Raw genomic sequence first — 14,386 nt, 5'->3', positions numbered from 1 at the left:
ATTTTAAGCCATATTCATTTTTATTTTCTTTGAAGGACAGTTATTTTTTATAAGACACTTGATTTATTTCTCAGGATCACTAATTTGCAAAGACTTTGCCTTTTTGCAATTATTTTTGTCTTATTTAGAAAAGTAATAATAAACATTGGAAAATAAAGGAAATTTTGGGAATGCCATCTCTGTTTTTTTTAAGTAAAAAATTAATATTATGGAGACATTTCAAATATGACAACTGAGGATTTATTTTCCTTGGCCATCTTTATCTTTATTTCTTTTAAAGTTTTATATGCGTGACTCTCTTAAGCAACACTGGACAGCTTATCACAACAATAAAACCAACAAGTAAAACAGTTAATGCAAAAGAAAAAAGAGTAAAACAATAAAACAAAACCCCTGAGCTTGAATCATCCCTTTGGGATGCCCCATAGCAGGGTCAGCTGCCCTCCTCCCATATGTTCTACCCGTACAATCCTATCCCACCACCTACTAAAAAGCTAGATCTTTTGAAAGGCTGGGGGAGGGTGTTTCAAAGTTTAGAGCAGCCATGGAAAAGGTACATGTCACGGTTCCCACATAGATAAAACCGATAAAAGAACTTCAAGGCAAGAATTCTTCCTTAAAAGAACATTTTATTAGGAAACAAAGTATTGGTACTTACGTAGTTGAACCCAAAACTGAGATTCCCTCCCCCCAGATTCAAAGTAAAAAGTTGCAATTCCCACCCCACAAACATCATAAATCACATCCCCCAATTAATACAAGCCATGGGCTTTTCTCACCTGCCCCTCAGCCCGCCAAAACCTTATCAGACCATGTCCTTGAGTTCCCACACTTCTACATTGTTATGGCTAGCTAAACCCTCTAGCATTTACTCCATCCCCCATTCTACATCTGAACTCTAGAAGAATAGAAAAGACACCTTAAAAGCAAAAGAGAAAATGGCTGCTGATTCTCAGTTGTCACAGCGACGATGTCCATTGTCACAGCATTGACAGTACATTTCCAAGGTCTTACTAGATGGCAAGATTTCAGGAAGAGGATCTGGAGCATGCCCACCCTATCTGATCTTGTGGGATGGGCAGATAGGGAGAGGCGGTCCTAGCAAATGGTGTATATCGTGCTTTCTGTGGTGGTTATGTCAGACAGCATGTTCATTTATATTGTGAAAAATCACATGGCATGTAACCGAGATTTTGTATTCACAGCGGGACTGTTCTTTGTTTGCATGGTTATAACACGATATGCAATCTGTGTGTCTGCACTGACTTTATGTATAACTTGTCTTGTGATTTATGCATGCTGCACTAATCTCTATTATCTGTCCCCTCTTTATTCAGAGCATGCTGTCACGGTCCTTTAATTCCAATTATGCTCCAGTTAGCAACTTTTACTATGGCAGCTCTAGGGATCTGCATGGCAGCCAGGGCAATGTTGCTTTGAGTGTTGCAGACGGAAGAAATTCTGGTGTTCCCATTCTTCGTGTGAGTACATTCCTAATGCTTGTTGGGGAAAAAATTGGAAATGTCTTGCAATTGCATTTTTGCAATTTGTGAAATTTTTATCATGTTTGATTTTATTCATTAATGATTTTAAAAAGGCAATGATTTAAGAATAATGTGAGAATCCACCTGTCCCCTTAATAGGACTGCATTTCCTGCTCTGAGCTAAACAGCAGATCATCTTCTGATTTTAAAAATATTCATTGACATGTTTTATTCTGTGGGGTAGCTTATGTATGGAATGAGTTTATTTGTTGCATTAGCAGATGACTTAAAAGATTTTCATGAAATATAAGTATACAGGGAGTCCTCAGGTTATGACAGTAAATGAGCCCAGAATTTCCATCATGAAGTGATGCAATCATAAAGCACAATGTCACAGGACCACATAGCTTAGTCATGATACTTCCAGTTGCCATTGTAAACCAAATTCTACCCAGTTGTAAGGATTTACCCTGACTCAAGCCATTCCCAGCTTTGTCCCACTTCCACTTCAACTACCCGCACCTGCCTAGCTCTCCCCATCTCTGCCCTTTGCCTACTCTGCGTACCAGTGGTCTTGCTACCCTCCAGCTGATCTTCTCGTATTCTTCCTCCCACTGCTGGCAAGGTTCACCCGCCTAGCCCTTTGTAAGGCAGCTGCCTTCTTCCTAAGGCCAATGTGTCCTTGTCCAAATTGCAAGTTTGTGAGCCTTCCAGATTGGACAAGAGCATGAACAGCCTCAGGAAGAAGGCCTGGCCAAGAGCTGCCTTGCAAAGGGCCAGGCACATGTTGGGAATGTTAGCCAGAGGCACCAGACACAGTGGAACACAAAGTGGCCAGGCTGGTAGAAGCGATGTGCGGGGCAGCTAAAGAGCAGAGATGAGAGAAGATATGGGTGGGGGAGTTAAAGTTACCTATAGTCATAAGTACACCCAAATTTTGATCACATGACAACAAGAGCACTACGATAACTGTAACTTATAGCAGTGTTTTTCAACCACTGTTCCGCGGCACACTAGTGTGCCGCGAGATGTTGCCTGGTGTGCCGTGGGAAAAATTGAAAAATGTGAAAGATTTTTTAAAAATGTCAAATTTTCACCCACTAGGCGGGCGCCGGACTGTGTCCTGGGTATGGGGGGGGGGGTTTTGACTCCGCCCTTGGCCAGCAGGGGCGCTGATTGGCGCTCCTCAGGGGGACACCCTCCACTTTTCTGATTTCCAGGCTGTGATTGGTCCAGACTCCAGCCTGGACCTATCACAGTAGGACATCATCTTCCGACTTCCTTCCCGCCCGAGCACAGTGTGCGCAGCAGCAGACAGAAGAAGACGTCGTGACTCGAGTCACCAGGAGGTGACTTTGTGTTTATTTGATTCCTATTCAAGAGAATTACTTTATATATAGTCAATATAGGCACAGAATTAAATTTTTTAACATTTTCTAATGGTGGAGTGCCTCATGATTTTTTTCATGAAACAAGTGTGCCTTTGCCCAAAAAAGGTTGAAAAACACTGACTTATAGGACCAGGCATAACTACCATTTGTTCAGCCCCACTATAATTTTAAACATAAATAGATAGCTTCTTGCTTTGAATTTCTTTCTTTACTGATTCAACTTTATTCCACGTTGATAAAGCATTCTGAATTGTAAGGGTTTTTTTTTGGAAAATTTCAAAACATAAATCTTTTTAATGCAGATAAATATATTTCTTTACACATTCATGTTTAAAAGTAATAATAGCGCTTAATTTATAAATTTATTTATTCACAGATTAAAGTATATATAATAAAATTTTTGCTGTTTTTCATTTTTCTTGATAAATGGATGTTATTCTTATGTACACTACACCTTTACAAGATTCACTTAAATCTGGTCTTGGTGGTTGAGGACATTGTGGACCAGAGCTACAGATCGTATAACAAAGTTCTGTTACATTAATAGAAATTCTTGTGTAATAGTGGATGTACTCTAGTATGATTAAAGTTGAACCTACTTTCCTATCATGTGTTTGTCTAATTGATCTAATCAGATTTGTTCATCTTATTGATCAGATATGAATGTGACTTGTCTTTTATGCTTCCTTCCTTCCATAAGTAGTCTATTTTCAAATCTGGATTGCTTCTCCACGCACAGCACTTTAAAAATATGGCTTTTTGAGTAAAAAAAAATCCAGTTCTCACTCTAGTTCTCCATCACACTGACTAAGCAGACTTTTGATTTCTATTGGCATATTTTCTCTTTCTCCCATTTTTGGCACTAGTATAATTTTTAGACATACAATGGTCCTATGTATATGTCCATGTCCACTTGCATAATGTCCACTTCTATGGTTTTCTTTCATTTTTCATCTTTTTGCTGTCTAATTCAGGGGTAAAACTAAGTATGAACTTCTGTAATTTAATAAAATCATATTTTTCCTGTGTATAGCTTGGTCTTTAATTTGGTTTCCTATATTGTTTCCCTGGGGAAAATAAATGATAGATCCACAGTTCAAGGTCTTTCCTTTTACTTTAAACTGAAGCATCAAGTTGTTCAGCAGTCATTCAATAGCGTGTCCAATTGTCCAAAGTCATGCTATATTTCAGTTCCTAGGAGAAAATAAATAGCAAAGCTACTATTAAAGAGGTATGTTTACAAACTAAATGACATAATTTGTAAGGCAAAATAAAGGAACAAACTTGTGAACAGCATGAAAGGGGGTTAACTCGCTTTTGTATATAGCAGAAATGTTTACATGCTTTTATTTGTAATTTTCAGCATCCCCAAACATCCAATCCAGTAGAGGAGGATGTATTCATTTCTGGACAGCAGAATTATTCATCTGCCACACTTGGTCTGAAAGAGGCTGTTCCAGATACCATTAAAAAACTTCCTGTGCAGGTAATAAACTGTAAGATTCATTAATCATATGTGACTGTAATGTAGTAATAGTACTTAGTATTGTTGAAACGTTAATTTTACATATATGACCTTTAGGGTCATGTGCTTTATCCTGGTCTCTTCCTCTGCTGTTGCTGCCAGTAGCAGATTGAAAGATTGTTCCTCTCTTTTCAGTTAAGCATTGTTCTTTTCAGTAAAATATAAAATATAAAATTGTTACCTTTGTAGCAACGAAATAGATACTCAATGCCTGTTTGGACTAACAAATAATAATAGTAGTAATAGTTGCCTATCACAGGACCTTGGGAAAGACTCAATAGGTGAATAAAAATGCCAAATCCAGTCTAAACATCTGGCTGTGCGATGAACCATAATAATAACCATCAAACAAAAACATCTGCCTATCCCAGGTCCTTGCAAGGGATTTGATAGGTGGATAAGAATGCCAAGTGTAGTCAAAATATCTGGCTGACTGTGAACCATAATAATATGTCCCTGGGCATTAGCACTTAGTCTCTATTTGTACTGGTATGTCCGCGGTATGCATTAGCTCCCTGTCTCCCCTTACTTAATCATTAAAGTAATTCAAAGTAATTTAGAAGTTGATAGAAGGAACCCCTGTGTATCTAGATAATGTTGTACTGCAATTTCTAGCATTTATCCTTTAAACATGATAGCTGAGGCTGCTCAGATTGCTCAACTTCCACATATATTCTGTCTCAATGAAAGGCACGAACATATTTACAAATTCTTGAGCTTGTTGACTTTGTACCAAGATTGTGACTATATCCCTGATTTAGAGAAACTTGGTTTTATTCTTGTCAAATCCCTTCACCATCTGCTTGCTTTGTATTGTTTGTATTAATTTAGTGTAGTTTTTGTCAACATTGCTTATTCAACCAGACCTTCTATTAAAAAGCGCCCTAGGAGTTAATAACTAAGTGATTGTCACTTAATTTTCTCTGGAAATGAAACATTTGAGAGATATGGGACTATGAAATACATTAGCAAGTTCTCAAATATTTTATAAGTCATATTACAGTTTTGACTATCAGTAAGAACAATTCCAAGTGAAAGTGAATAGATTTACCATTTAGAAATCAGAAAGAGTATATTTCATTTTAATCTATTGTGTGTTAAAAGTACAATGTTTGTTTTTGTGCATGTGTGTGTGTGTGTGTGTGTATACATGTCTGTGTATAAACAGAACCGCTGAGCAAATCAAAATATATTCTTGCTGGTGTAAATATTCACTTAGATACTTCATTTATTCAGATTCCTTTGATGAATGGGCAGATGGGTCATCCTCCAAGACCTCAGCCAAACTATAGTCAAATCCATCATGCTGGACCTCAAACTTCAGTGGCAAGACACCCTTCCAGAGAGCAACTGATTGATTATCTGATGCTTAAAGTTGCCCATCAACCTCCCTATAGTCAGCCTCAAGGTCCAACCAGACAATGCCATGAGGCATCAAAGCAAGAGGTAAGGGAGACATTTCTATTTTATGGATCAGTTAATAGATTATGTATTTCATTCCTGTAATTAATCACTGAAAATTATATTTTAACTGCGATTTTGTTTTGCTGTTTTCTTCCACTGTGGCCTCTTTCAGGCTTACAAAAATGATAATGGCTTTATTATCACAATACTATTTTACTTTCATAGACATTACTTAGGAATGCTATAAAATTTTTTAGATACATTTTATTTATTTTAAAGAGCTAACTTTTGACTTAAAAGTTCCCTTCAATGTAGTTTACAAAAGCAATATAAATAATACCTGTAAAATAAATAAAACATCAACTGTAAAAATAATATCTCTAACATGTTCAAGATAATTGGATTGATTATCTTCATTTTCACAGGATTGAATATGTAAGTAGCCTGCTTTTAAATATTATGTTTTATATTTTAGATTCGAGTAAGAATTGAAAAAGATCCAGAACTTGGATTTAGTATATCAGGAGGAATTGGGGGTAGAGGAAACCCCTTTAGACCAGATGATGATGTGAGTATTAATTAAAAATACTTTCTTTAAATGAATATTTATCCTTTATCCATTGAGGCACTGTTTACCATTTGAAAAAATTGAAACTACAAATATTACAAATATACTGATGAATTTGGACTTCAGTGTTAAATATTTTATTTGCCAATGCTTTTCATGCATTGTTTGTACAATGTTTATAAATGTTTTTTTTAATTCTAAAATTGTATACAATTAAACATCATTTTGTACCATATTCCAAATCATGAGTACTTTCTATCAATCTGTTTCTTTCCTGCCTTCATTTCTTAACTGGTGAATTGTAACTCTTCACATATACACCAAATCTTGAGTCTGTAGGCATGTCCTGATTGGTTGGCTTGTTTCTGTAGTTTATTTGCTATTCAGTTTCTGAAAATTTGTGGGTTAACAGGCATTTAGTTGTTTTTGGTTTAAAGTGGAAGTTATTTTTTTCTCAAGATACCATTCAATATTTTTACATTTGTATAATGAATATAAAAGATAATATATTTAAAATGTGAATTTTAATTTCCTACATCAATTTCAATATCACTAACTTGTGTGCAAATTTATTTTTCAACCTTTTATAATATGAACTTTTCAGAAAGTTTTCAAATTGTCAGGATTAAAATACTAAAATGAAGATGTTTGTTCATTTACATAATCTTTTGATAAAAACAACTGTCTTCATGAAAATAAGAAAAAAACAAAAATAGTTTATAATAGAAAAAATTTCAACTGCACAGTAACTATAAATTATGTCAGATGTCATAAAAATTAATTCACCGTAATGTTCAAAGAAAGTTTATATGAGTTTCATCTGTTATTATAATCAGAAAATTCTTTTTCAAGAAGATTTGCAAGGTTCCGATAGACAAATAAAGCAGAACTCTGAGGCTTGCAAATTCCTCAAAGAACATGTTTATTGCTACAGAATATCAGTGCTTCAAAAGTAAAACCAAGTCTGAAGAGATGCATAAGAATTTCCCAATACAAAGTTAAGGAATCCCACCCCCAAAACTATGCAAGCAACTACGTTTTCCCACTCAGCTTGTTGGCAGGCTTTTCATGAAACACCCAGCCTGCAATCTCGTGAGCAGCTGATGACCTTGGTTCCCATGAGAGAAAGTCCAAGAGAAAAAGTCTGTTTTGTCTAGCGCAACCCCTGACAAACCCCCCTCCCTCCGTGCTACATGGCAACTAGGAGTAAGAAGGAAAAAGATGGCTGCAACAATGCTCATTCTAAAGTTGAGGAAGATATTTTAAAATAAGCCTTCTTACACTGTATTGTAAATCATGCTATTAAAACTAAAGGGCCTTTGTAGGTGGAAGACTACCCATATCTCTCAACTGTTTGAATATACAACTGTGCTGAACAAAATAATGGTAGCGCTGATCTGTCAGAGTTGTGGCTATCCCAGCACCCCCACAATCATTGCCAATCATGACTCTCATTTCCAACCTTCCCCCCCAAAACAATGGGGAACCGAGCAGGGAAGATTGCAAGTCACTGGTGTTAAGTCTCCCCCACCCTCTCCCCTATTTAGGAAGTAAACATAATTTATGGCTCTCTAAATAAACAAATTTCACTGTAGAATCTATTATATTATTGAGAAGACTTATCAGCCTAGTGGAACCTGTAGATGCCAGCTAACAAAAATGATTGATTCCTGTAGGTTGATAAACCACTCTTTTCAGAATCCATGAGATCAATTACCAATGTAATTAATGATCATCCCTCTGACCAATAAGGCTTTTCATTGGGCTTTAGCAAATCTACGCACTACAGTTAACCCCTGCAGTTGATAAATAGCCTATTCCCTCCTCTCCTCACAGTTTTGCAGTGAAAGAATTGTATTACTTAAAACTGAGGGGAGGCTTGGGAATGCTTGGAAGTTTTATGATAGCTTCCTGGTCAGGAGCTTTGCCAAAGCATAAATAAAAGTTTCATGCAGTAGAAAAGATTTGGAATATTAACCATTCCCACTGAAGATATTCTACTTGTGCTGTACTGACTGATATGATCTAATATTGTAATATTAAGTTTCACTTCAATTCTTTATTTTCACTACTACCTAGATTGCACATATTTTATATCAATATTACAAATGTAATAGTTACAGATTGGGCTGCAGAGTCCCATATATCCACTCACTGCCCTTTTTATACTAATACCTTCCTTACACATATGTTAGTGGTCAGTAGCTTTAATAACTGCATGAATTTTAGATTTGAAGCACTTTTTGTTCAAAATAATACAACCAGTTTAATTCTGTTGTTACTATTAATCCAGTACGAATACATGTTTATTATAATACTACTTCTGTTTTTGTTTTCTTGAAGGGTATTTTTGTAACTAGAGTACAGCCTGAAGGACCTGCATCAAAATTGTTACAGCCAGGAGATAAAATTATTCAGGTAATGTAATTTAAAGTAGTCATCAGTTATTTTTCAACAGTGTTAAGCTTGCAAGATTCTGTCCGTTTTCTGAGTTTTATTGTTTTTCATCCGTTCTGTAGATAATTCGGTAAAAAGTCTATTAAGATAACTATTTCTTTTCTCTGTCACATATTGTAAACCACCCCAAAAAATAAATAATTCTATGTAAAGCTTTGATTCTAAATAAAAAGGGGAAAGAATTATTATTGCAAAATAGTACAGTAATTTGGTAAAAGTTTCCAGATAAAATGTTTGAATTAGCAATTTTAACATTTCAGGATTTGGTAGCTTTATTTAGTAATGACAGTAATGATTTTGTTAATTCAGTTCCTAGAGGTAAGGAGATAGTGGCGATGATTGTATGTTGAACATATGGACTTGTTTGCTATTTTGCATTGCTCCTCCATTGACACGTTATTGAAACAACAACAAAGTTTTCTGAAAATTATAAATTAGAATTCATTTGAATGATGTTCAAAAAGAAAAAAAGGTTCAAAAACAAAGTTTAAAAACCTATTGAAAATATTTACTTTTAATTTATTAATGTTTTTGATTCTTTCCAGGCTAATGGATATAGCTTCATCAGCATTGATCATGGGCAAGCAGTATCTTTGTTAAAGACTTTTCAGAACACAGTGGAACTTACTATTGTTCGAGAGCTTTCTTAAAATCTGTGGAAAAAGAGGAAATTCTGTGTAATTTTTGAAGGACTTGTGGAAAACTTAATATTTTGACTATTTTTGTATGCAAAACTTTTAAAGCTGTACAGTAATAAAATAATAAATTTGTGGTTATGGGGAAAAACCACTGTAAAGAATATAAACGAAGCAGTTAAGGAAATGCATATGGTAATTAGAGCTAAATTGTTTTATGACAGTGTAGCAATCAAGGATCACTCCTCCAAGAACAAATCTGTGGTGTATTTTGTACAGATGGTAGGCTTATTTTGTGGATAATTCATATACATTAAAGAACTTTGTGTACAAGGAGCCTTCATTGTAGCCAGTGGACAGATGGCAGGGCTTTCTGTCCTATAGCAGTTTTGTTGCCTTTAATTTTTCATTAATTTTTTGGAATCTTTGTTGAAACCACTTTGGTAGATATTGGTAAGAAATTTTAAAAGTTGGCTTTGCAATGTGCATATTGTATAGATGATTTGGTAGACTGAAAGTGGAGTGATTGGATTAAATTAAAAAGCCAAGTAAAAGTATGAAATTAAAAGAAGGGGAGAGGAACTTAATGGGAGAATCTTTATGTACCAATTGAAAAAATGCAATAAAACATGAAGGGTTGTTTTTTTTTTAAGGCAGAGACAATAAATGTACTTCTGGAAGTTCTACAGGATTGATTTATATCAAATCCATTGCCTGTCATATTCTTACATGTAATTTAGTTTTGAGTGTTTTTAATCACACTTTTTTTTAAAAAAAATTATGCTATGGAGTTGTATTGAAAAGATACTCATTACAAAAATCCCTGGTTTTATATAAAAGGATGATTTTCTTCTGCCTTGTCTGAAATGCTCCATATTCAAATTATTTATACTTTTTTGAAAAAAAAACTGAAATGGCCAGTTTTTGCTGTGTTGCCTGTAATGTACGATGATGCATAGACACATTGAATTTTAACATGTGCATGTTCTGAATAGAAAATCTGTGCTCTTTTTAAGGAGGCTTATGATACTAAGCCATATGAAGATTGGGCTGCCCCAGAATAAATGATTCAGAAAGAACTCTTGGTTTTCGTTGGCCTTCAGTTGCCTTGTGAGACTAAAAGGAAATAATACATATGGAGCTATAACCAAAGCCAGGTTATGTGACATTGTTGCACAGCAACAGAAGGTTGTTCCCTATTGTAAAGGGACAGTATTTTGGGCCCACGAGCTTGTATGATCTTCTTCAAAGGGCTGTTCCTAGAGGTGACATTAAATGTGAACTAGACACTTCAGAGTCCATTAAAGGATTTCTAACTATATTAATGTAAGAGTGATTTATTTACAAGCTGTCTTTTGTACATTAGTTGCATAAATCATTGGATTATACATTATTTTGTTTATGACATGCTTATTTTCTTCATTTTCATGTTATAACAGAGATGATATTGCCTAATTCACAAGATAATAAGTTAATACATTGGTATTACGCACCACAGTAAAGTGCCATAGAAGAAAGTAACTGTTTTTAAAAGTGAATGATTAACCCATCATTGGAAAAATATTCATTTAATTGAAATTTTAATAGAAATTAATAGTTTTAAAAAGAAATCTAGCAAAGTACCAATCTGTTAAAGATTTTGTAAAAACATACTTGAATGGAAAATCCAGTTAGCTGACAGTAGTTTTTGAATACCTAAACTTAAATAATATTGCACTTCACTTACCAGCTGAATATTGTAATGCAAATAATTCTTAATTTTAATTGAAATCCTTTAACAACTCTTTGTACATTAACTTTAGTTGATTTTATTAATATTTACATAGGCATTGTTTTTTTATATTAGCAGAAATGTGTTGTATTTTGGTAAAATTCACATTTTCTGTATGCTGTTAATCTTTAAAAAAACAGCTCTATGGTGACAAGCTTCAGTGTTGCTATTTTATTTACAATTTATTCAGTGACCCATAATTCATTGCTTTTAACTATTCAATTCAGTCTTTTAATAGAATATAAAGAAAGAAAAAATCATGATTATGTGAAATATAAGTTTCAAAGCTGAATATGGATTCAAATTATCTTTGCGTACAAGACATAAGAATGAAATTTTTCCAAATATATTGCATTTTGTATGAAATGAGAAATATTCCTTAAATTAGAAATTCATTTTAATAATTGTTGTTAAAAACATTGCCAAAATTTTTCATTGTTTAAAGTAACCGCATTGGTGCTTATTGTCTGTTTGCAAGGAAATAAAATTCTGTTTAAAGTTCTTTTGTGGGGAAAAAAACATTGTCAGAATATATGTTTGGAGAGGGATTGTTGGGAAAGTAGCTTACCCAAATAGGAAAACATTTCTTGAAGCCCTGAATGTTTTTCATTTTATCAAAATATATATCTGGAAATTTGATGGAAGAGGTACAAAATGGATCATGTTATCAATTCAGGGGTTTTTTTGTAACAGTTCTTTAAGGAATCAGTTCAAGCGAATTTTTTGGAAAAATTCCCACATATTTATTGTGTAAATATTTTTTTTTACTATTTTTGACTGGAGTTTAAAAAATGTGTACATACTTGAACACATCTGTGAACACAATCATAGCAATAAGGGACACACAGAACCAAGCCTTTATCATTAATTTGCTGTATACTACTTTTTAAAATAACTATTCCCTTGTCGGCCGCTCTGTAATGTTTTTATTGATCAGCATTTATTCAGCATTCCAGTTTTTTTGTATATAATTAAATTGTTTCTGGATAACACATGAAAAGAATAGATAATAAACTAATGCTCTTTAAAATTATGTGTACTTTATTGGTTTCAATATATGTCAGTTTTGATTTTTATAAATTGTTGAAACTTCTCTCGGAATTTTTTTAAACTTTTAAAACGTTTATTTGAATTAAGTAGAATGTATGAACAAAAAATTTCATACTGATTGCTATTCCTAAAGGTAGACAGGTTTACTATTAAATGAAATTAACAGCCGTTTATCAATGGCAACAATGTAGAGAAGATGCTTTTCCAGTTCTTATCAATTGTGCTTTGTGGGAGCTCCATTTGCACAATTATTAACACATATCTAGTGCTAATTACTAATGAGAGGAGGAGTGTTGCAAACCAAACAGGCAGTTCATTTTAAAAATATGAGTGTATTTAAAATAATTACAAAGTTGTCAAAACTAGTCGAGGGCTTTTTGCTTAAGACTATTATCCATTTCAGACCCAGAAACCAAAGCGTTCCATAATCTGAACCTTTCCTGGAATCTTTTTCATCCCTGAGCTGGACTGACCCAGAGGGAAATGTCCAAAATTTGAGTGGAGTCTCCAATATTTGCCACGCTGCTTAGGGACCTGAAACCATCTCCGAATTGAGCTGAATCTACCCAAAGGGGTGCTTGCTGAGGATCCCAGTACCGAGAGAATGATGGCTTCTGGGGTCCTGAGGTGTTAGACTGACCCATGAGGGAAATGTCCAAAATTTGAGTGGAGTCTCCAATATTTGCCACGCTGCTTAGGGACCTGAAACCATCTCCGAATTGAGCTGAATCTACCGAGAGGGGAGCTTGCTGAGGATCCCAGTACCGAGAGAACGATGGTTTCTGGGATCCCACGCCTGATCCTTCTTTTTGCCCTTCCCCGCTTTGGAAAGCTTTTCCCGGTTATTCTATTACTGCTTAGGTTTTTTTCAAGGAGCCGTGAAAAGACGAGATACAGAATTCAACTGATAAACCACGAGTTCATTTTACGTGAGATTTGTGGGCGCGTACTCAAAATTAGCACGAAAGGTCTGGAAGCACGCCAAAACCAGCCCTCGTTTTGTCCGCAGTCATGTATCTGCCGTCATCAGATTGAGCAGTGGATCCCCAAACCTTAACACAGGGGTCTTCAAACTTGGCCCTTTTATGACTTGTGGACTTCAACTCCCAGAATTCCTCAGCCAGCTTTGCTGGCTGAGGAATTCTGGGAGTTGAAGTCCACAAGTCATAAAAGGGCCAAGTTTGAAGACCCCTGCCTTAACATTTAAAGAGGTGAACGTACTATGGCGCTGAAGCTGACGCAGGAGCCTCAGCCCTGGGATGTGCTTTTAAAACTTGATCTAAAGCTGTATACAACCTAAGACCGCAAACAAAAACCTTAGTGCCCTGAAGCAGTTTGGCGCCATAGCCGTATGCATGAAAAATCCACCTGCGTTAGACTTCAGGATATTTTCTTTATATATTTATATTAAATATGAGACGAGAAAGAAAATACGGTTAAATAGGCGTTAAGTATAAAGGCTTTAATAATACAGGGTTCACTGTCACAAGAGTTTACAAAATGCCGTGTTGTCATATCCTGCAACCGCCTTCTCTCCCTCTTCCCGCCACTGGTCCCACGTGTACCAACCAGTGAATTTGCTTCATGCGGGGTTTTCGGAGAACGAAGCCAGGGCTTGAGGGAGGAAAGGTTGGACTTCGCAGTGTATTGGTTATTGTACTAGGTCAGGGGTCGGCAACCTCGGCTCTTTTATGACTCGCGGACTTCAACTCCCAGAATTCCTGAGCCAGCTATGCTGGCTCAGGAATTCTGGGAGTTGAAGTCCGCGAGTCATAAAAGAGCCGAGGTTGCCGACCCCTGTACTAGGTATACCTTGACCACAGAACTGTCCTCTCCAACTTGTCCCTTTTCAGACGTGCTGGACTTGAGTTTCAATAGTGTTGAGATAATTCATCACCACTGCTTAACAATGACAGTCCAAAATAGCGACTCTCTCCCTCCCTCCCTCCTCTACAAAACAAATATCCCCAGGCAAGCCACACCCGCAGAGCGAGGGCCCTAACGCTTCTCACCTCAGAGAATACCACGTGAACGGAAACATCGCAACGTATATATACTCTAGGAAAAGACGCCTTTTCTATGGTCATTTCCGTCTCCTCTC

At 35.6% G+C, this 14,386-nt stretch overlaps 1 protein-coding gene across 6 annotated transcripts in view; it reads left to right on the top strand.

Moving 5' to 3' along the window:
• The window catches only part of ERBIN (erbb2 interacting protein), an 80,587-nt gene extending 68,943 nt beyond the window's left edge, over positions 1 to 11,644 (top strand). For 4 of the 6 annotated variants that reach the window (XM_083352008.1, XM_083352009.1, XM_083352010.1 and 1 more), the window contains 6 exons: positions 1,338 to 1,481; positions 4,239 to 4,361; positions 5,637 to 5,846; positions 6,280 to 6,372; positions 8,716 to 8,790; positions 9,375 to 11,644. In XM_083352008.1, coding sequence (XP_083208134.1) covers positions 1,338 to 1,481; positions 4,239 to 4,361; positions 5,637 to 5,846; positions 6,280 to 6,372; positions 8,716 to 8,790; positions 9,375 to 9,479 — 750 coding nt within the window. In that variant the 3' untranslated portion in view covers positions 9,480 to 11,644. The remainder of the gene's footprint in view (positions 1 to 1,337; positions 1,482 to 4,238; positions 4,362 to 5,636; positions 5,847 to 6,279; positions 6,373 to 8,715; positions 8,791 to 9,374) is intronic. The other 2 variants (XM_083352012.1, XM_083352013.1) reach the window with 2 other exon arrangements.
• Positions 11,645 to 14,386: the final 2,742 nt, after the last annotated feature.

This window comes from Vipera ursinii, assembly GCF_947247035.1.
Source record: "Vipera ursinii genome assembly, chromosome: 2".
NCBI classification, from domain to species: Eukaryota; Metazoa; Chordata; class Lepidosauria; order Squamata; family Viperidae; genus Vipera; species Vipera ursinii.
Note: the sequence above shows the minus strand (reverse complement) of the source record. Positions and strands in the feature narration are given on the sequence as shown.